General features: G+C 37.8%; 2 protein-coding genes across 2 annotated transcripts; both read right to left on the bottom strand.

The window, feature by feature from the left end:
* Nucleotides 1-12,851: 12,851 nt before the first annotated feature.
* LOC145055527 (uncharacterized) lies at nt 12,852-15,017 on the bottom strand. The gene has a single exon (XM_079003887.1). It carries the CDS (start codon nt 15,015-15,017, stop codon nt 12,852-12,854), a length of 2,166 nt encoding a protein of 721 aa, XP_078860013.1.
* A 5,420-nt stretch (nt 15,018-20,437) lies between these two features.
* On the bottom strand, nt 20,438-22,450 carry LOC145089168 (uncharacterized). The gene is made up of 2 exons (XM_079027647.1): nt 22,336-22,450; nt 20,438-22,238 (listed from the first exon to the last, which is right to left on the bottom strand). The coding sequence occupies exons 1-2, from the start codon at nt 22,358-22,360 to the stop codon at nt 20,536-20,538; spliced, it is 1,728 nt and encodes a 575-aa protein (XP_078883773.1). The 5' UTR covers nt 22,361-22,450; the 3' UTR covers nt 20,438-20,535.
* Nucleotides 22,451-24,310: the final 1,860 nt, after the last annotated feature.

Raw genomic sequence — 24,310 nt, 5'->3', positions numbered from 1 at the left:
TGATAAACACACAAATGTTCATTGTGTTGAATTGCCTTAGTTAACCAACTCTATCCAATATTTGAGCATCTCACTATCTTGCTTAATTGCAAGTTTTTAGTTATTCAAGTCTTTTAGTTTTCAAGTAATCAAACACACCCCCTTTTAGTTTAATTGTAGTTAGTTAGTTTATTTACAGTAGTTCTTTTAGATTGCATTGGTGATTGAATACAACCATTTCCTCGAGAATCGATACCCCTTTTTACCATTATATTACGTTTTATTTCCAAATAAAAGGGTGTAATTTGCTTGGTGGACTTGACATCCCATCAAGTTTTGGCGCCGTTGCCGGGGAAATTGGTTATTGTTTTTTCATTTTTTATGCCTAGGTCTTCAAGAACCGGTGAGCTACTCTACAATCTAGAAATTGAAAAAGAAGCAAAAAGGTTGAAGAAGTTAGCAAAACAAGCAAAGCAACAACAACTTGCTCAAGCTTCTTCATCATCTCCACTAATAAACATAGAAGATCAAGTTCATACTGCAAGTGATACCGACACCGAGCCGAATTCTCCAATTGTTGGTCAATCCTTTGAAGACATTCCTTTTGAAAACTACAATCCGAATTCTCCAATTGTTAGGAGTTTTGATGTGATAATAGGCATGGATTGGTTAAGCCCCCATCATGCTGATATTATGTGTCGCGAGAAGGCCGTTCGCCTTCATCTACCCAAACACGAAACCCTAATAATCTATGGTGATAAACCTGGAGCCAATCTTCGTCTTATCTCGTGCATCAAGGCACAAAAGTGCCTTCACAAGAACAACTATGCTTTTCTCGCTCACGTTGTGGATAAAACCAATGAAGAAGTAAACATCAAAGACATCCCAGTGGCATGTGACTTCCCGGATGTACTTCCAAAAGAGCTTCCGGGGATACCCCTAGAAAGACAAGTCGAATTCTAAATCGACCTACTACCAGGAGCCACATCAATTGCTGAATCACCTTACAGGTTAGCTCCCGCTGAAATGCAGGAGTTATCCAGCCAGCTAAGCGAGCTATTGAGCAAAGGATTCATCTGACCAAGCTTCTCAACCTGGGGAGCTTCGGTCTTGTTTGTAAAGAAAAAGGATGGATCTTTCAAAATGTGAATCGATTATAGGGAATTAAATAGTATCACTGTCAAGAACCGATACCCACTTCCTCGGATTGACAATCTATTTGACCAGCTTCAAGGAGCTAGTTACTTTTTCTAAAATAGACATAAGATCCGGTTATCATCAACTTCGAGTCCGAGAAGACGACATTCCAAAAACTGCCTTTCAAACTTGATATGGTCATTATGAATTTGTTATGATGCCCTTCGGTCTAACAAATTCCCTCGTTGCATTTATGGACATCATGAATCGAGTCTGCCGCCCATTCCTTGATAATTTCGTGATCGTCTTCATCGACGACATTCTTGTATACTCTCGAAGCAAAGAAGAGCATGGTCAACACCTCTGTCAAGTCTTGGAAACCTTAAGAGCTGAAAGATTATATGCAAAGCTCTCCAAGTGCGAATTCTGGATCCGCAGTGTAAACTTTTTGGGTCATGTAGTTAGCGAGGAAGGGATTCATGTAGATCCTTCCAAGATCAAGGCTAATGAAGGTTGGGCGATCCCAAAAGCACCAACATAAATCCATCAATTCTTGGGTCTCGCAGGCTACTACCGAAGGTTTATACATAATTTTTCCAAGATAGCCAAACCCCTTACCACATTGACATAAAAGGGTGTGTCTTTCGACTGGATGGAAAAGCAGGAAGCCTTCTTCCAAACCTTGAAACGAGCCATCTGTAGTGCACCGGTGCTATCCTTACCTGAGGGAACTGAAGATTTCATAGTCTACTGTGATGCTTTGAATCAAGGGTTAGGCTGTGTCATTACGCAACATGGAAAGGTGATAGATTACGCATCCAGACAATTAAAGACGCATGAAGTAAATTACACCACCCATGATCTCGAGTTAGGAGCTATGGTTTTCGCCCTAAAGATTTGGAGGCACTACCTCTATGGTACAAATTGCACCATCTTCCTTGATCACAAAAGCCTCTAGCACATTCTAAACCAGAAGGAGCTAAACATGAGGCATCGAAGGTGGGTTGAGCTGCTAAGTGACTATGAATGTGAGATCAAGTACCACCCAGGCAAGGCTAACGTGGTAGTTGACGCCCTGAGCAGAAGGGAATACTCGGGTCGCCGAGTGAAAACCTTATCAATAACCATCCAATCCCACCTAACCTCGCAGATCAGGGAAGCCCAAGCGGATGCATTAAAGTCAGAGAACGTCACGAATGAAACAAAGCGTGGGATGGATAGGAGCCTTGAAGCCAAGGAGGACGAAACTTACTATTTCATGAATTGAATCTGGGTCCCTAAACTTGGGGGATTCAGATAAATGATCATGAACGAAGACCATAAAACGCGATATTCCATCCATCCGGGTTCGGATAAGATGTATCTGGACATTAAGCAACATTATTAGTGGCCAAATATGAAGGCAGAGATCGCCACTTACATGGGCAAGTGTCTCACTTGCGCCAAGGTGAAAGTGGAGTACCAAAATCCCTCGGGATTATTACAACAGCTAGTAATACCCGAGTAGAAATGGGAAAGGATTACTATAGACTTCGTGACCAAATTACCTAAGATGGCAGCCAGATTGGATGCTATTTGGGTGATTGTCGATAGGTTAACTAAATCCGCTCATTTCCTGTCAATAAAAGAATCGTACAAGATGGAAAGATTAATGCGAATCTATATCAAAGAGATTGTGAGACTCCACGAAGTGCCGATATATATAATCTCGGATCGGGATAGTAGATTTACCTCACAGTTTTGGCAGTTACTCCCGAAGGCTATGGGAATACAGCTAGACATGAGCACTGCTTACCACCCTCAAACCGATGGCCAAAGCGAATGAACTATCCAAATACTTGAAGACATGCTTTGAGCCTGTGTGATCGATTTCGACAAGTCATGGGATACCCACGTGCCCTTGATTGAATTCTCGTACAGCAAAAGCTATCACACAAGCATAAGGGCTGCTCCTTTTGAGACCTTATATGGACGCAAGTGCAGATCGCCCCTTGGATGGGCTGAGGTGGGTGACACCCAGCTGTCAAAAGGGCAATCACAGGACAGCATCCTTATAGGACCATAAATCATTCGAGAGACTACATAAAAGATAATCCAAATCAAAGCCCGACTCCAAGTGTCACGTGACCGACAAAAGAGTTACCCTGACAATTGACGAAAACCTTTGGAATTCCAAGTCGGAGATCGAGTGCTATTAAAGGTCTCTCCCTAGAAAGGGATGATCCATTTTGGGAAACAGGGAAAACTAAACCCACGGTACATTGGACCGTTCGAGATTCTTTCCCGAATTGGTCCGGTAGCTTATAAGCTGCAGCTACCTTCGGAACTCAGCAATGTAAACCCCTGTGTTCAATGTCTCGAATTTGAAGAAGTGCTTATCAGATGAAACCCTTGTCATTCCTTTAGAAGATATCGAGATAAACGAGAATCTCTTGTTCGTCGAAGAACCAGTCGAGATAATGGACAGGGAAGTGAAGCGTACGAAACAAAGCCGCATTCCGATTGTGAAGGTTCGATGGAACGCCAAGCGTGGACCGAAATTCACATGGGAACGCGAAGACCGGATGAAGCAGAAGTACCCTCACTTATTCTCTCATTCATAATCCTACCTTTCGAAAGAATTTCGGGACGAAATTCTCTCTAACGGGGGGATGATGTCACAACTAGCATTTTCAGCTAGGAAATTCTATTCCCATGTAAACATCAGCTATTGTAAAACTTGTACTCTAAGTGAATATCATAATATATGCTAAAATGAAATCATCCGTTTGAATCCAAACTCCTAAGTGGAGTTCAAAATCCAATATAATACATCTCATAGATTCAACTATGGGTTGAAAACCCTAAAAATCCTGGTTCAAGTTTATTATGGACTAAGATCCTCTTATTGGGCCTAATGGACCAATAAACTTTCAATTTGACTATTTTGGGCCAAGGAACCCTATTTGGGCCCTAATTGGACCCACATCCATGAAACTAAGGTGTTTTCGGTCATGTAGGCTTAGAATGATCCATCTTATCTCTAATGGGCCATGATGGGCCATAAATAGTTTCATAATCCCAAATGGCCCGTAAACTATATTCATAGGCTTCATTGGGCCATGAACCCTCATAAGGGCCCAATAGGCCGAAAAATATTTATTTTCGGCCACATAAACTTGAACTAAGTAAAGAAAGGGCCCAAATCTTCTCTTTTCCTTTCCTATTTCCCCTCTCTCGACCCAACAACAAAAAAAGGAAAAACAAAGGAAAAACAAATGGGAGGGAAATGGGGTGACACCTTATTTTTGCCTAATGGATATCCATGCAAGGTTTGCATGTATTTAGACAAACATCAACTTACTCTCTTCATAAATAAACTCACCACTCTCCCACCTTATCTCTATCTCTCAGCCTCTCTCTCACTCTCTAACCTCTCTCACATTTCAAGACTAACTCATTTCCTCTCAACCTTCAACATTCATCCATCTCTTTCCCTCTAAATTTTGTGTGAGTGTATATGTGTTCGTCAAGAATTCTTCATCAAAGATCATCATTTTGGTAAGTTATTCTATCATCAAAGTTTTTAACTCCATTTTATCATAATCTTCACTTCTTAACACTTCATTTCATGGTCCTTGCTCTTAGAACTACATAGATCTCGAAATCCACTCAAGAAAGCTTGCTAAAGGCCAAAATCTTATCTATCCTTCACCCAAAACCGAAAACATCATAGCAAAGTGAGTTCATACCCCTTATTTTTTATTTTTATCTTGTTTTGGAGAGAATACAAGTTGTTTTGTGTAGATCTATGTGTGTATGCATGATTTTGTGTGTTTTCTTTGGTTACATATGTGTTTATGTGCTATAAACTTCATGAACTAAAAGATCTACTAAAAGATGATGATATTGGTATAAAATAACACTTATTTTAACATATCTCACAAGAAAAAGGTTTAAAAATACATCAAGGATACTTGAATCTAAGAAAACTTCATGAAAGGCACTAAAAATGACAAAAGTGACAAAATATGGGTTGTTTATGTAGGTCTCGGCTAGTAAGGGGTTCAAAAGAAATTTTTTGCTAAATAATGGCTATTCTCGACATTTGACACCTTATAGGGACCAAAAATGTAAATATTTTCATAATTGGGCCTTATTTGGACTTCTCACGGTTTTGGACCCAAAAGTTGTAATTTTTGGTCTTTTGTGAGTTAAATTGTCATTTTCAAGAAAGTTGTGTAAAAAATGTAAATTTTTTATAAAAAGGGGTCAAAATTGCGAAATTATGAACATTTGGGCCAAAAAGATGAAATTTCCTAAAATGGGCCAAAAATGTATATTTTCACAAAAATCAAGCCAAAAATGAGTTAAAAGTGTTATTTTTACAAAAAACTAGCCTTAAAATACAAGTTTTGTCCAAAAGAGGGCCTAAAATGTTATTTTTACTAAAATTGGGCCTTAATTGCAAAATTTTGGATTAATGGGCCAAGAATGTCATTTTTACAAAAAATGGGATTTTTATGCTATTTTAGTAAATAACTGAGTTAATACTAGCAAAACAATAGCAAACAGGCTAATTTTGTCATTTTCATGATGTTGGGCCTTAGTGGCCATTTATATGTTTGATAGGTCCTGAATACTATTTATATGTTTATTGGGCCTCATTGACCCATTAACATGCGCGACAGACCTTGGATACTATTTGCGTGCTATTTGGACGTGTAAATATCTTACATGTGAAATGGGCCTTAGTTGTCCTTTTACATATATTTGGGCCCATGTTATATAATCTCGTTCCTTTCGGGCCTAAAAGTGACTTACGGATTTAGTAAGCCTTAGTGGTTCGCTTATATGGTTCACTGGGCCTGGAATGAGTTTTATATGTTTCTCTTAGCGTAAAATTCGATTAAGGATCCAGTGAGACGTGTCGGTTGACACCTATTGAGTGTACGATCGTAGCCTAGTCTCTTGGAGGGAGAGCGGGGGTTTGTGTATAGATCTATACGGGGATGACACCCCACACCCGAGCTGTTCACTACAGTTAGACTACATCAGTCTAGGGTGAACAAAAACCTTTCTATTTTCTGTCGGCGTTCATAAATGCCAAGACATGCGAACTTGCCATTATCTAGCATGGTTATAACGACTCACTTACAAGAATTAACGTTATGCAATTTACAGGAGACCATTCTCTTTTCTCTTTGGATTACTCGGGAACATACTCACACTGGTGCTCAACCTCAGGGGTTGATATACCAACATTCTCTTTTACAGACAGCATAGGGTTGTTTGGGGGCATTCTCTTTACATTCTCTTCACTTACTTTTGGGATTCTACTAAACAAAAACACACATGCATTAATACAAGATTGGACACAAATGAACTAAACTATTTTAAGAAAATACAGGATTTTCTAGTGATTACAAAGTTATACAAACCATTTTCTCAAAACATGCTTATGAACTCACCAACATTTTTATGTTGAACTTTTCAAATTAACTTGTATTCTTAGGAAACCGTTGAAGCAGGTTGGACTGAACAGTTTAATGAAGGTTTTGTTATATTTTGTTCCATCACACTTTAATTATTTTGGCATGTAAATTTAAACACAATACTTGATGTAAACAATGTATGTTGTTATATTACATGTGTGATGGCGATGATGTTATGTTTCAATTATATAATATTTGATGATACTACAAGGATGAAGTCACGCACAAGCCCCCAGACCTTTCCACCGTCTGGTTCGGGGGTGTGACATAGGATCCCCGTAGTAAGGTGTTGGTGTATTGTCACACCCCAAAACCATGAACGGCGGAAACGTTCTGGCGCAGAGGACGTCATGTACAGTATCACAAACAATGAATAATAGTAAACAAGCAACAACATCATCCATTGCATTAATAGTATAATTTCATACATGTGTGTTCTGTCAAAGTTATAGACACCAAAAATATACATATCAAAATAAAAGATGAGTCTTGAACAAACTCCATCTTCTCAAAAGCCTGGCACCTGTACCTGTCTAGTGGTGACCTGACAATACAAGTTATTTTGAAAGCGAGTATCAGCTTAATGCTGGTGAGATCATAAGTATATTAATGTCTGACTTTGTATGTAAGTACTTGTAGGATGTTTTGTACAATGTTTTGTAAAATGTTTGAACTCTTCTAGAAAACCCTATGTTCCCTACTAACTGTAGCCTTCTACCAAGGCATCTAGTGTCTATGTGTATGTCTCTTGTTAGAGTGTGTGTGTTTTCCCAATTCTGACTATCATTAACCAAAAATATAGTTACTACATTACCGTGCATCGTGTGAATATTCACGAAGTGAATGCAAATGGGAAAATATTATCGTACCGTAGTATTTGTAATAAGTGACTACCGTGGTACAAACTACCTTAAAACAAAAGGTATTCAATGAAACATGCGATCGACCTGTATCCTGCTACCGACTCTAGTAAAACGACGATGTAAGACGCCGTAAGAAATGACATTTGGCACCCGTAGACTTGCAAGTCCCACTGTAGCGAGCAGCAAGGTGTAGGATAGTCAATCCAATATAGATCTATACGCAAACTCATACGCTCCCTAATTAAGGAGATTCGGATACAAAAACGGTCATGGAAGGAAGTGCCATGACCTGCTTAATGGTTCACATAACTGCATAAATGTACATGTAATGAATGTGCTAACTGAAAGGTGTACTCTTTCTCTGTCTAGCCTGTATGTACTGAAATGTTCTGCGTGTGCTAGCTGTAATGTATGTTCTCTCTATCTAGCATGTATAGTAATGTACTATGTGTACTAGCTGTAATGTACTGTATGTATTACTCGTACTGACTCATGAATGAACTGACTCATTGTATGTTTCATTGTTCTAGTAATAGAAATAGTATCCTCCTGTGCTACCCTTATGGTAACTTACTAGTGATGTAACTGGTACGTATGAACATGGAAGTATACCCCTTGCTACCCAAGGGTATTGAATGAACTAGAAGAACCTTTATGACTATATATGTACACATGATATATAACTAATATTTAAATGACCTTCGGACGGATACCCGATATCCCACCAGACCACATCTCAAGCATGAAAAGGAAATAGGGCGGGCAGGCCTTCCTAAGCTTTTTAAACATTGCTTATATAACTATACATACCTAGCCATGCAATTGATAATAAGTAAAACAAAGCTTAAGTAAATGTATTTGATAAGTATAAGAATTTGTAAAATAGTTTGAAGCAAAACAGTTTGATAAACAATTTGAACAATAAGAAAATCACTGGTTTTGTAGTTATTAATCACATGTGATTGATGTAATAACTATAAGTATTTGACTTGTATTCCCCCCATGAAAGCAATTAAAAACATTTAAACCATTGATTAAGGGGTATGTACTCACCTGTAGTGAGTGGTACGAATGTACTGAAGATGTAGGATTGCTAGGTGTCAAGTGAAGTCTTGAACACACGCTATGATCCTAGTTAACATATAATCACACATATATGTACCCAATTAGCTTTAAACTACTAATTGAAAATGTTTAGACCACCTAGAACATGTTAAACACTTATAATAAGTGTTATTAGCCCTAAGGATTTCATCTAAGTTGTTGTAGGTCAAGGCTAGGGGTTTTAGGGTTCCAAAGGACCCTATACATGAATTTACTCTCCAAGAAACCTCACACAAGGAGTTTACGGTCGTAAACCCTTGAGTTTACGGCCGTAAGCTCCTAAGCTTGATGTCATTTGGTGTTTTGAAGTTCTAAATGATCCCTAGAAGCATTCCTACTTGGTGGATTAATCCTTGGAAGGGTTTAGGGCTTAAATACACTCCTTTGAGGAGTTTACGGCCCCAAGGCCATTTCCTTTTGGGTTTACTGCCGTAAACCCATATGGAAATGGTATTTTTATGTCTTCAAGTCCCATGCTCAACTAGGATAGGTTTTTAGACAATTATCTAAGGCTAATGAAGGCCTTAGGCACACTTTGGTACCCTTCTTTGATGTTCACGACCCAAGGACCAAAACCATTAGAGATTACGGCCGTAATCTCTCTTTGGGATGGGTTTTTGATGATTTAAAGTCCCAAAATTAACTAGGATTAAATCAAGGCTATTGTCCAAGGCTTTAGGAGTGATTAAGGCACCTTTTGGCCCTTGAGTTTGGAGTTCACGGTCCAAGAACTTCTTGGGCCGTGAACACCTTACTCTTGGTGTTCATGGATGATTTCTAGTCCTATATACACACTAACATACAAGCCTAGCATAGTTTCATATCAAGAGGAAAGGACTAGGCACTCATTTGTCCCTTATAAAAGGGTTTACGGTCCAAGATGTTCTTGGGCGGTAAACTCTTAAATCTTGCTGTTTGGATATGATTTCTATGTTATTATGCACATATTAAGCTCTATAATACAACTAGAGAGAGGTACTCACGATTTGGGATGAAAACCCGAAGATCTGTGAGAGAGAATCTGGTTTTCTCTAGTTGGAAATGGAACTAATGAATAAATATGGCTCAGAATCCTATATATACTCCTGGGACTTTTGGCAGAAAATATTTTATTCAAGAAATGAACTCTAATATCATAGAGTTTTGAAATAACAGAGTTGCACATAACCCTAGTGCATCCTCTCTCTTGATATCTCTTTAGGTGTAAATCCTGAAATACTCAAACTTATACTGAAAAGTCTGAAAATTTACTGCAACTGTTCTGACTTCTATTGAAGTGCTAATGTTTGTACATAATAGAATTTTGGGTTGTCACAATTATTCCTAGGCACCAATTGTAGCAACTTTAAACATTGTGAGTATTCACGACTCCCCCTATTTTCAGTTTTTAAATTTTTTTGGGGTGGAAAAGCATGTCCTAAACTATTTATGTTCGTTGTATTTATTTTGACTCGTATGAAACTTGGTTGCTATATTTCGTATGTATGTGTATGTTACATTAATTCACGAGGACTGTATCACAGTTAAGTCCCTGAAATCTCTCAACACAACTCATTAACTCTTTTGAGCCTATGGTTATTATGGATAGCACTATCAGGAGGTAGACAACTCCTTACTCGCACGATTCTCTTGAGTGCATTTTACCATTTTATTCTCTATGTTTGCGATACACATAGTTGTCAATAGGGCACGATTCGGTCATTAGGCTTGGGTTGTGAACTCCTGAATAGAAACTTGATGCACATACGAATCTCACATTGTATTTTAGCAACGAAGCTTGTATACTCATGTTAGCAATGAAGCTTATATACTCACGAAGCTTGTATACTCATTTTAGCACCAAGCACACACACTTTGAGGCTAAAAACTCACACAAGGGATCTAGGGTTTGCAAGGGGTGATTTGGAGAAATGGAGGCTGATAGGAGGGAGGCTATGAGAGGATAAGGAGTTTAAATAGGGGCTCAGCCCTTAAACTTTAGGTTTTTCTCCAACAGTCGCCACCATGTCATGGCAAAAACCACCACGTCTTGGTAAGTCTTTAAACTCCCGCGGCCCAAAAGCTTATCACCACGTCGTGGTGAGGCTTCATCGCGTCATGGCCTTCCAAAAGAAATCATCTTACACACGAAAATAATTTCATACCTGGAATCAAGTGTTATACTCCAAGCCTCGTCATTTCATAGATTTCACAACTATCACATCAACTGCTTTACAAACGGTCTTCTTATCTCACAAAAATTCAAATGGCTTCAAATAAGCCGCTAAACATTCCAGATGGATTGACGCCATGAAAACTGAAATACAAGCTCTTCGAAATAGTAAAACACAGGACTTGGTTCCTAGACCATCTACATCCAACATTGTTGGAGCCAAATGGGTCTTTCGAACGAACTATCGGTCTGATAGTTCTATAGATCAATACAAGCACGCTTAGTCGCCCATGGCTTCACTTAGATACTGGGTCTCGACTACTCTCATACCTTTATCCCAATTGTGAAAGCTTCCACTATGCGTATCATCCTTTCTCTTGCAGTTCATTTAAAGATGAACTGGAATTTACATCAACTTGATGTAAATAACGCATTGTGGATGCCTGATTTCCTTCTCATGTGTGCCATCTCAGGAAATTTCTATATGGACTTAAACATGCCCATCGTGCATGGTATACTAGATTTTCCACTTTCATCACCTCATGTGGCTTCCAGAGCAGCATATGTGATTCTTCACTATTCATATATCAACATGGCCGACACCATGCCTACTTATTACTCTATGTTGATGACATTATCTTGACTGCCTCCGATTCTGTTTTTTTGAGCAGTATCATCACCTCTTTGTCTTGGTAGTTTGCAATGACTGATTTAGGGGCCCTTCACCATTTTCTAGGTATCACGGCCACACGTGATCAGCATGGTTTGTTCTTGTCGCAAGCATCTTATACTCGTGACATTCTTTGGCGAGCTTCTATAGCTTCTTGCAAGCCTTGCACTACCCTGGTAGACACGTCCACTAAACTCAGTGTCACAGATGGTGAACTTTTTGCTGATGGCACTTTATACAAGACTCTTGCTGGAGCTCTACAATACTTAACGTTACTCGCCCGGGTATTATATATGCTGTTCAACAAGTCTGTTTATTCATGCATGCCTCGAGAGAGCCCCACTTTCAATTCATGAAGAAGATTTTTCGGTATCTACAGGTCACCATTGATTATGGTCTTCAGTTGGTTGCTTCCCATTCACACACTTTGACTGCTTACTCTGATATGCTGCCTGGTGTAGATGCCCCGAATCTCGCAGATCTACCCCCGACTATTATGTATTCCTTCTAGTCTCTTGGTCGTCTGAACGATAACCTACGATCTCCCAATATAACGCGGAAGTAGAGTATCCAGGAGTTGCAAATGCTGTCTCAAAGACCCATGGCTCTTCTCCCGGTTTATCTGTCTCAAAATCCGGTTCAACATCAGCACACAAAGCATGTGGAAATCAACATACACTTCGTGCGTGAGAAGGTCCGCCTTGGTCAAGTCCGCGTTCTTCACATTCCTTCGTCTATGCAATATGTAGACATATTTACCAAAGGCTTGCCACATTACTTGTACCAACAATTCAGATCCAGTTTGAGCGCCCCCCCCCCCCCCCCCCCCCCCCCTAAACTGCAGGGGAATATTAGCCGATTAGAATATTGTTATATATTTAGGAGACTATTTTATTATTGTATATATCCTTTCCTAATTATTTGTGTGTATATATATATATATATATATATATATATATATATATATATATATATATATATATATATATATATATATATATATATATATATATATATATATATATATATATATATATATGGGATCTTTATTTAATGAAAGCATGGATACAATTTTACATATTCACGGTTAGTTTTACACCCTTTTGCTATTCAGCTTCCCAATTTACATAAAACTTAATTTTACACTAAATTTTTTCAGACGCAATGACTGTCTTTTTTATCCGCCAAAAACTCTAGTAGCATAAACTTAGTGGGTGAGGTGCTGAATGCAGAGTTACAACTTTGTTTTCCATTCTTAAACCAAAATATGCACAAAGTCATCATTCACATTAAGTTTAAACTGCAATTTTTGTTTTAAGAAAGAAATATGAAAAAAAGGATGAGAGGCTGAGAAACCAGAAATTCCAATAATACTTATGAGATTAATAACAAGTACGACACTATTAATGAGCTTATTCTAGATGTGCTAAACCATAAGAAGGCTCTGTAAATTTCAAATATACACATATTAGTTAAATAATAGTTACTAACAAAGATTCATTAGAACTTGAAGAAGCTGGTTGACTCCTGGCTGAAAAAGAACAACCATTGGGTATCTTACTCTTTGGTAATGCATGCCACTTATCAATGTACCCAATCGAGTCCATGTCTAAGTTGGGAAGTTGGCGCTTTTTAAGCGTTTTCAGGATCTTTTTGGATCTACCAAGAAGCTGAGCTGCAGTTCTGATGGTATCTTCTCTTTTCTCTATTGCATCATCATGACACTTCATGGTTATGACACGTGGCAAGTTGGTAAAGCAAGCACATAGCAAATCTGCGATTATTGTTGATATCCACTCAAAAAGTTCTTCATCTGTTGGCCAATTTTCTTGCTCATTGCAGCGAAGCAGTATGGTTTGACTGATTCTATACATGGAACTCGCAGAAATGAACTTACGAAGTGAGTGATCCAGACTTACATTTTTCCTTGTCTTGAACTGTATCACAATTTTTGCTGCTTCATCACCCAACCATTGAAGAATCTCCTTTGATGTTTTTCCTTTACGAGCCTTCTTTTGAAGATCAATTTGTAGCCACTTGCAGTATACTTCAACGTCTGTCCACACACGTCTTGCTGCTTTTCTTGTTTTTACTAACTCATCATTTGCATTGAGGTTTTCTTCGATATGTCTTACAAACTGGAGGCCTTCCCTCATGCTGGCAAGCAACCCCTTGATGTGGCGGTTTGCAATGTTAGGAAGAGAAAGTGCAATGGCTGTTAATGTTACTGCTACTAGGCTCCAGCAGTTTTGGGTTTCTTCTGGATGTAAAGGTGGAACTCGATCACTGTCGAACTCTATTACTCCTTTGAATCCTGTAGATTTCTCAAGAAGAATCATAAGATTCCTTGGCTCTTTCTTTTTGGACTCTTGAAGAAGTCGAGTTATAGAGCTGAGCGCATTTCGTAACATTCTCATTGAAAGCTTCGCATCCTGTTCGATTTGCAGGACATAACCAGTATATTCTTCCATATCGGATATCCCTTTGGTGCTAGATGCATTTGGTTCTTCCTTGAACCACTTCAAGGCATACTTGGCAAAGTGGTAACAATAATAGAATAAGATCAGAAAAAATATGGGAATGAGACATAATGTTTTACATATAACCACCACCATTATCTGAAGCACTATACAAAAGTTCAGAACTATGTTTCTGATGTTGCAGAAAACTTTCTTGCAATGGCGGCCTGGAATATATGAAGGGACATGGCTGTGTTTCCACTGCCGAAGCCTTTGTTTCCAATGCTTCTCAACATGGAACACGTTTAGATGGTGCATGCTCCGTTTCATGGAGAGGTTGAAGTGACTGGTGGCAGTCAAACATCTGAAAATTGGTGCTATACTACCTATTATTGTCCCGATTAACTGTATGTAAACAATTAATTTGATTGACCACTTATAATCCGATATATCATTCTCAATATCTGATCTAAAAACAAGCAAAAAATTAAATGCACTGAAAGCAAAGAGTGAGCATAGAACCCCAAAAGCAGAAGAAACTGGTGAACAAGCAATTGCAAATTGGGGGTTACCAGTCTCTGCCATCATCCAATACTTTTTAACCTTATTTTCAGTTTCCTTGTAGGAGAAGTTTATCTGTTCATGATTAGAAGCCAAACTGTGCAACTTCTTGTACCGTTGTTGTAAAACTCTTCTAGATGCTGAAACTGTCAAGGCTACTGAAATTGGCCATGGAATCAAAAGAATTAATAAAGGGATTAATGATGCCAAATTTACCCAAGCACTAATAAATTGGATCCACATATTTACTTTAATGGTGTATATGAGGATACACAAGGCCACGGTATTCAGCAGAAGTTCCTTGTCATTCATAAGCCCTAAAGATGGGAGAAAGTTGGCTAACATGGTGAACAAGAAAATGATGCTGACACTCTTTGCTAGAATCTCATGAAAGTCATCAGACATGTCGGCGCTCAGATCCACTGGTAGCTTTGTTGATATTGCTATCAGTGTAAGAGAAGCAGAATTGATGGTGAAAAATCTGCATGGAAACCAGAGCTTCCGTTGTCGAAAGCCTTGGAAGACATCAGCTGCCATTGCTAGAGTGCAAACCAGAGATGCTACTGAAATATACAATCCCACCCATGGCATGGCGTCTGTAGGAGATGTCCATGTCATCTTGCTAGACCAGAGAAAATGAAGTGTTAACTTGATCTAGTAAATACAAGAGCTAGCTGATGCTTCATATATATACATAGGGCTTCAAGAAAGATTTTTATTTGATCAAGGAGAGTATGGATCAAACAAAGATATTTCCAGGAATCTGTGGTTAAGAATTCTATTTCCATTTTATCATGTTTGTGGAATTTTTGTCCCGTTTCCTTCTCGATGGCTTGGCAGTGATTGATGTATCCAGCATATATATATCTAAGGCTTGACTCAAAGTAAACGCATAATGTTGCTAAAGATTGGCCCAAAAGTAACTTCTGAGGAGCTAGAAAGATATTTCCAGGAATGTGTAGTTAAGACTTCTATTTCCATTTTATGGCTTGACAGTTATTGATGTATCCAGATTCCAACATATGTATTCAAGGCTTGACTCAAAGTAAACGCATAATGTTGCTATAGCTTGGCCCAAAAATAAACGCATTAATTTCCAATGGATGAAATTTTTGTTAAGAAAATGATCCAATTAATTGATGGATAGTGATAAGAATAATAACAAAACCTTGGTCCATTGCACATCATTTGAAACAGCGAGTTTTAGAATATATCTATTCCTTTATCTCATAAAGCTATAACGATATAGACTTTATTATAAAGTAATCCCTGTTTATTTTTGTTTAGTAAATTACATTTTTGGTACCTGATTTTAGCTGTTTTTTCCGATTTTGGTCCCAAAAGTAATTGGGTTGCAATTTTGGTCCTTATTTTGATTTGATAACGATTTTGGAATTGGTCCCGGGTGGTTAAGGTTAACAGCCACCCATAATTTGTCTTATTATTATTATTTTGTCTTTTATTATTATTATAGACTAAATTTCATGGTTTGTCCTTGTGGTTTAAAAAATTTCATTCAAACGACCCTTATGAAAGTTTTCCATGCACGAATGGTCCTTAACTTTGGATTTTAGAACATGACCTGTCCGACTAACTCTATTAACAAATTCTATTAGATATTTATGAAATGACGAAAATATCATTTATTTTAATTCTTTATATGTGTGAAATGATGAAAATACAATTTATTTTAATTTGTTATAGTATTTTATAGGCCCACCTATCCTCTTAGCCTCCTTCACCTGCTCTTGAAATCAACCGGTCAACTTTCATCAAACCTCCGTGGAACCAACTCCTCCGGCAACAAATCCCTATGGACAATATACGCAACTAAATTTCGTGATTCCCAGCAATATTCTACATTACTACGGATAAAATAACTGAGATTTTAACGAGAGCCGGACAAAAGACGAGAAGAATCATTTTCTTACAGAAACCCAAAAATTGTTTGAATTCAAGGATGATATTTTGCATTTTAATTTGGCATGATAAGCGGAAGTATCTCTATAATTGTTGCTTTTGATGATTTTTGGTTCTACTGTAAAAACTAAAAAGAATACTACCTGGATGTTTTTTTGTGCATATCTTCTTCTTGTTGTATCAGAGCTTTGAATAATAAAAATGACAAAAGTGTAGGCCTTCGATTTGTAAAACTAAACTATAATAATGTAACCGAAATAATCAGATTTACAAAAACACAAACTTTTCTTCAAAGGAGCTCATCTAATTTTGAAAGAAAGATAAATTGAGAAAAAGTGTGGATTTCTTGAAACAAATCACCTGTAGAGCCAACATAAGCCATCAGCTTTGAATTGTTCTTTGGATCCATATTTAGAGTTGAAGGGTATATCAGGGATGAAGCCCAAGTACTCTAATTCTTTGAGGTGTACAAAGGCTTTTTGAACTCAAAATTTTTGACACATTGAATGTAAGATCTTGTTGCCAACCATGGCATCAGGAATCAGGAACACAATCCATCTCGGTAAAAAGACTAAACAAATCATCATAATCCTCTTTCTTACGGTACCCACTTTCAATTGAATTAAGAACTACAGAGGTTGGTTTGATTCCATACACAAAGGCTTCTTCATGAAATTTCTTGATTCTTGAAAATTTCCATCTCTACATAGTGATCTCAAGTAAATCACTATACACTCCAAACAGCAATTGGGTTTGACTTTTGTTGACCAGATTATTAAGAAAAGTAAGGTAGCATGACAACGACGGGGACAAATTTAGTCTCCTCATTACATCGTAAATGTGAATACTCTTTTCTAATTCATCTATGCTAACATGCCATTCGATTAAAGCACCAACCATTTCATGATTATCCAATAAAATTCCTTCTTTATCCAAGGCAGAAAGCAAGGACCTGACCCGACCCGCACCAACAACCCCTAAACCTCCTACTTTGGTTGCTAACAGAATTGATGCAGGGGTATCCACGTCATATTCAGCTAGTACTAAAGCAGCCTATTTCATGTCTCCAACTCACCTTGGGCTTCAATCAGAATTTTGTTTTGGGTTCAAAACAGATAAATGGAGAAGTATAATTTTCTAGCAGCCTAATGGAGTTGAAAAGTCTTCCTAATCAGCTAATTAATGTTTTTTATGCTTCCTTAATTGTCTTTTAATTGATTGCAACTTCTCGTCTTTCTTTAGTCCTTTCATTTTCCTAGAGTTATGTTCCTTTTAATTTCCAACCCTATATAAGGAGATCTAAGTTGTAACAGAAAAATCCATCTTTGAATAATGAATTTACAATAGCTTGTGAAGCTGATTTTGACTGTTCATACACGAAAGGAGTCAATTCTTGATTGTTGTTAGTGTGGTGTTATTTCTTTATCACTATTTACCTCAATCATCACCAATTTGGTTGATCTTGGTGGTGTTTAATTATTTTATCCTTGATCTAATCAGGTTGTTTACCTTACCCTTGGTCGCATGCATCCCTTTTCTTTTATCCTATTTCCACCCAATTACGCATCAACCGGTATCACAGAGCAAACCCAGGTTCTCTCGGTTGTGTTCTTATCACTTTATTGGTTTCTCTCCTCCCAAACAACATGACATTTCCTCATGGTATGAGTGCAAAAGAAGCTAAGAATATCAGACACGATAGACAGATTGAATAACTCTAAAGAACTACTGCAATCACAACTCAACAGCTTGCAATACTACTGGATGAAAAACTGCGAAGGGTCAATCAGATGCATCAAGAAGATTATTCTAGTGGTGATTCAACTGGCTCTGATTCTAGTTCGGATGAATATGATAGAAGAAGGGTCAGAGATGATCTTAGATATGTCAAAGCAGATGCTTCGGAGTTCCATGGAGGATCAAATTCACATGATTTTATTGAATGGTTGAATGATATCGAGAACCTTTTCGATGTCAAGGGATACTCTGATAAAAAAGTTACAAAGTTGCTTGTTTTGAAACTTAAGAAGTATGTCTCATTATGGTGGGAGAACATGAAAGCTAAAAGAGAACGAAGTGGCAAGTCTAAGATCCGGTCTTGGAGACATCTTAAGAAATTACTCAAGGAAAGATTCCTTCCAGATTCATACAAGCAAGATCTCTACATCAAGACGACCAACATCAAACAAGGTAATCTTAGTATTGATGACTACACTCTTGAATTTAAACAACTTGTGTTAAGGAGTGGAATTCAGGAGAAACCAGAACAAACTATGTCTCATTATGTTGGTGGACTGAACCATGACATTCATGAAAAAACTAGAACCGTAACCTTACTAGTCTTTTGAAGAAGTTTGCAAGTTAGCTTCGAAGATTGAGACGCGTGTTGTAACATCCCGATGTTGAGGTATTTTCAATTTAACCCTATGTAAGAATAAATATTGCATTTTGGCCACCAAGTTTATGAATGAGTACAAAATGTCCCATAGTGGCATTTTGATAATTTTGGACATTGGGATAATATGATGGGCGTACGTTGTGTACGTTGATCGTACTAGGGCGGACCCTAGTACGTTGGGTTTACGTGGAGAAACTCCAAACCCTAATTTTTAGGGTTTGGTCCATATATAAACACCATTATAGCCTCATTTATCATTCTCACATCAGCCCCCATATGAGATTTTGACCCTCTAGCAAACTCTAAATGAGAAGTGTTTTGTGCTCATTTGTGTGCCTTTTTGGTGTTCTTGAAGAAGGAGAAGTTGGCGCAAGAACCTTGAAACTTGGAAGCAACTTAGATCTGGGATTCCTCACTTGCTAGCAACCTCTTAGAGGTAAAAGTTCACAACTTGATCATTCTATCTTGTAGATCTAGCCATTTGTTCCTTTAGGGCATTTTTGGTCCCAAATATGGTGATTCTTGAGCATAGCATGTTCTTGATCAATAAGTCGTCCTTTTAGAACTTATTGGGGGGTCTTAAGTCATAAAAATGTGGTCTTGATGGCTAGTTTTACTCCATATATGCATGCTATAGAAGGTCTTAGTGCATTAAGATTATGTTGAGATTTTGTGTTTCAAGCACTTAATAGACATGCAAGGTTATAAAGTTGAAAACTTTATGACTCTTGATGGTATTATAGCCTTGAATCTTCTATGGGGCATGTTAAGTCGATGGAATAAGCATTTAATAGGCTAAGAAGGGGGTTGCTGCATACGTTGGGTGTACCGAAGGGTACGCTGCGTGTATGTAGATTTGGCCCTGAAGCCTCGGACAACTTGTACGCCCCACGTACCTCCGGAGTATGCCCTACGTATGAAGCCCAAGTCAACTTGACTGAGTTGACTCGGTTGACTTGTTGACTTTGAGCAGCTTTGACCAAGGGTATTTATGGGGAAATGTTATTAAGTTTGAATGGAAATGTTTTGACATTTAGGATTTGGGTTGAGCCGGTATCTGGGAGCGGAGTATTGATCAGATATTCATCAGACTGTGAGGTGAGTTTACCTAACTATAATTAGGGGTCGAAGACACCAAGGTTGACCCATTGGATTGATATCCTGGTTACAATATGTTGTTATGCTGTTGTGATTCGTTAGATCCGTATGATTATCTGTATTTGCCGTCTTTGTGTTTATGCTGTTTGTTGCATATGTTGGCGTGTTGATTTGGGCTGAGGCGATCCTACTTTGTGTTGTAGGCTAAGACATCCGGGGATGACCGCATAGGCTGTAGGCCAAACAAGGCGGTCCAGTCAGATCAATGACCCATAGAGCGGTTCGGATAGGCTGAAGGCCCTGCGAGGCGGTCCAGTCAAACTGGCTGCTCGTTTTTGCATGTTGTTGTTTGTTATGTTTATGTGGTGGTACTTTTTGGGAACTCACTAAACGTTGACTTACATTTTTAATTTTATTTAAGGTATTTCAGAGGACAGTGACAATACGAAGGCGTGACCGTACACATTCTTAAATCAAAGTACACGGAAATTCGGCATTCACAATAAATATAAACCACAATTTCTTTTTCAAGAAAGAATGAGAAAAACAAAAACGTAAGAACATGAGAATCCTGAAAGCCATAAGATTTGATGGAAATCACACTAATGAGATTGGTAACAAGTACCAAACTAATGATGACTTAATTCTAGATATATATGCTAAACGATAAGAAGCCTGGGAAGATTTATTGAGCACACAATTAGTAGACCCACACACTTTTCAAATAATAGTTATTACCAAAGATTCATTAGAACTTGAAGGAGCCGAATGAATCCTGGCTGAACGATTCGGTATCTGACTCTTTGGTATTGCATGCCACTTATCAATGTACCCCATCGACTCGATGTGTAAGTTGGGAAGTTGACGTTTTTTAAGCATTTTCAGGATCTTTTTGGATCTACCAAGAAGCTGAGCTGCAGTTCTGATGTTATCTTCCCTTTTCTCTATTGCATCGTCATGACACTTCATGGTTATGACATGTGGCAAGTTGGTAAAGCAAGCACATAGCAGATCTGCGATTATGGTTGATATCCACTCAAAAAGTTCTTCATCTGTTGGCCAATTTTCTTGCTCATGGCAGTGAAGCAGTATGGTTTGGCTGATCCTGTACATAGAACTTGCAGCAATGAACTCACAACGTGAGTGATCCAGACTTATATTCTTCCTTGCCTTGAACTGTATGACAATATTCACTGCTTCATCACCCAACCATTCAAGAATTTTCTGTGATGTTTCTCCTTTACGTGCCTTCTTTTGAAGATCAATTTGTAGCCACTTGCAGTATACTTCAACGTCTGTCCACACATGTCTAGCTGCTTCTCTTGCCTTTACCAACTCTTCGTTTGCATTGAGTCTTTCTTCGATATGTCTTACAAATTGAAGACCTTCTTTCATACTTGAAAGCAACCGCTTGACATTGCAGTTTGCAATATTCGGAAGCGCAAGAGCAATGGCTGTTAATGTTAGAGCGACTAGGCTCCAGCAATTCTGGATTTCTTCTGGATGTAAAGGTGGAACTCCATCATTGTCAAACTCTATTACTCCATAGAATCCTGTAGATTTCTCGAGAAGCTTCATAAGATTCCTTGGCTCTTTCTTTTTAAACTCATGAAGAAGTTGAGTTATAGAGCTGAGCACATTTCGTAATATTCTCTTTGAAAGCTTCGCATCTGGTTCAATTTGCAGGACGTAACCACTATATTCTTCCAAATCTGATATCACATTGCTGTTAGATGCATTTGGTTCTTCCTTAAACCTTTTCAAGGAAGACTTGCCAAAATGGTAACAATAAGAGAATAAGATCAGAAATGATCTTGGAACAAGACATATTGTTTTACACATAACTACAATCGTTATCTGAAGTGTTATACAAAAGTTCAAAATCATAATTCGGATATTATGGAAAACCTTCTTGCAATGGCGGCCTGGGATATGTGTAGGGACAGGGCTGTTTTTCCAAAGTTGAAGCCTTTGAATCCAATGTTTCTCGACTCGGAACACATGTAGGTGGTGCCTGCTCCATTTCATAGAGAGGTTGAAATGAGTGGTGGCAGTCAAACATCTGAAAATTGGTGCTATACTTCCTATTATCACCCCAATTGATTGCAACACAATAATCACATTGATTGACCACTTATAATCAGATTCAACATTTTGATAATCTGATCTATCAACAAACAGGAATATCAAAATAACAACTGAAAAGAAAGCAAAGAGTGAGCATATAACCCCAATAGCAGAGGAGACCAGTGAACAAGCAATTGCAAATTGGGGGTTACCAGTCTCTGCCATCATCCAATACTTTTTAACATAACGTATGAGTTTCTTGCTGGAGAAGTTTATCTGTTGATGGTTAGAAGCCAAACTGTGCTCCTTGTATCGTTGTTGTAAAACTCTTCTAGATGCTGGAACTGTCAAGGCTACTGAAATTGGCCATGGAATTGAATGAATCAATAAAATGATTCTTGGTATGAGTCCGGCTGCCCAGAAAGTAGTAATAAATTGGAGCCACATATTTACATTTATGGTGATTATGAGGATACATAAGGCCAGGGTATTCAGCAGAAGTTCCTTGTCATTCATAAGCCCTAACGATGGGAGAAAGTTGGCTAACATGGTGACCAAGAAAATAATGCTTACATACTTTGCTTCAATGTCTTGATAATCAGCTAGGGTGGTGCTTAGATCCACTGGTAGCTTCATTGATATTGTTATCAGTGTAATCGAAACAGAATTGATGGTAAAAAATCTGCATGGAAACCAGAGCTTCCTTTGTCGAAAGCCTCGGAAGAGATCGGCTGCCATTGCTAGAATGCAAAACAAAGATGCTAGGCAAATATACATTCCCACCCATGTCATGGCGTGTTCTGCAGGGGATTCCCATGCCATCTTGCTAGACCATAAAAATGAGTACTTAACTTGACCTAGCGATACAAGAGCTAACTGATGCTTGATATATATATATATATATATATATATATATATATATATATATATATATATATATATATATATATATATATATATCCGGTAAGAAATTTTTTTTCGACTTATTTTTTTGGCGAAAAAAAGAAATGAATCACTAAATGAATCAATAATAACATGATTCACCAAAAAAAAATCCCGAAAAAACATTTCGATAATTCATTTTTATGATGATTTTGTTGATATTCACTAAAATTGTCATAAAAGTAAATTTTTTACTTGATTTACCTAAAAATAAATCATGAAGGCGTTTTTTTTTAGAATTTTTTCTTGTGAATCATCTTACTTTTGAATCATCTAACGATTTATTTCATTTTTTGCTAAGAAAATATGCACATAAAAAAATTTATTACCTTCCTACCAGAAATTTCCTTCTTATTTGATCTTGACTATATATACACACACACACAGAGAGAGAGAGAGAGAGAGAGAGAGAGAGAGAGAGAGAGAGAGAGAGAGAGAGAGAGAGAGAGAGAGAGAGAGAGAGAGAGAGAGAGAGAGAGAGAGAGAGAGAGAGAGAGAGAGAGAGAGAGAGAGAGAGAGAGAGAGAGAGAGAGAGAGAGAGAGAGAGAGAGAGAGAGAGAGAGAGAGAGAGAGAGAGAGAGAGAGAGAGAGAGAGAGAGAGAGAGAGAGAGAGATTTTTTGTTTAATTTTAGTCAAGGAGAATATGGATGAACAAACGAGTAAGAAGCTAGAAAGAAATTTCCAGGAATATGTGGTCAAAGACTTCGCAATGGCTTCCTAGTTATTAATGTATCTAAGGCTGGAGTCAAAGTAAACGCCTAATGTTGCTAAAGCTTTGACCCAAAGTAAACGCATTAATTAGGAATGGATGAAATCTCTTGTTAAGAAAATGATCCAATTAAATGACGGATAGTAATTGCGCATCCTTTGAAACAGCGAGATTTACAATATATTTTTTTTTATCTAATAAAGCTATAATGATAGACTTTAGAGTAAAATACAGTTTTGGTACTGTGGTTCGCACAAATGATCACTCTGGTGGTTCGCACAAATTATCACTCTTGGTCCTTACTATTTGGATTTGATGATGGATGGTCCCTATTCTAATGTTTGGTGTCACCCTTGGTCTTTTGGGTCCGTTACCTCCGGTTAATACTTTGCTACTAAAACTGTAAAAAGACTTTAGTACCCTCAGACTATAGTTATAAATTACAGGACTAGAGTAAATTAGCCTCTTATGGGGTTGAAGAAAGGAAATCATACAAATGCCTTACCAATTTTTTAGAGTTGGCTATTTTACTCTATAAATTATTTTCTGGCTTACCAGGGAACAAACTCCTGGGCTACATAGTCTTTTTCAGTGTTGTAAAAATCTCGACTAGGTCCCGATTAATCCCTAGGCGTTACTCGACCGATTAGAGGACGTCTAGCGATTAATCGCATACATAATAAGTAAAACGTATTAAATTGATGAAATTTTAGCATTTTGAAGAAGTTTTATCACAATGGAAAATATTTGAAGCATGATTAGTGTTGTATTAATCAT

This window comes from Lactuca serriola, chromosome 1 (genome assembly GCF_051521515.1).
Source record: "Lactuca serriola cultivar US96UC23 chromosome 1, Lser_US96UC23_V15, whole genome shotgun sequence".
NCBI classification, from domain to species: domain Eukaryota; kingdom Viridiplantae; phylum Streptophyta; class Magnoliopsida; order Asterales; family Asteraceae; genus Lactuca; species Lactuca serriola.
Note: the sequence above shows the minus strand (reverse complement) of the source record. Positions and strands in the feature narration are given on the sequence as shown.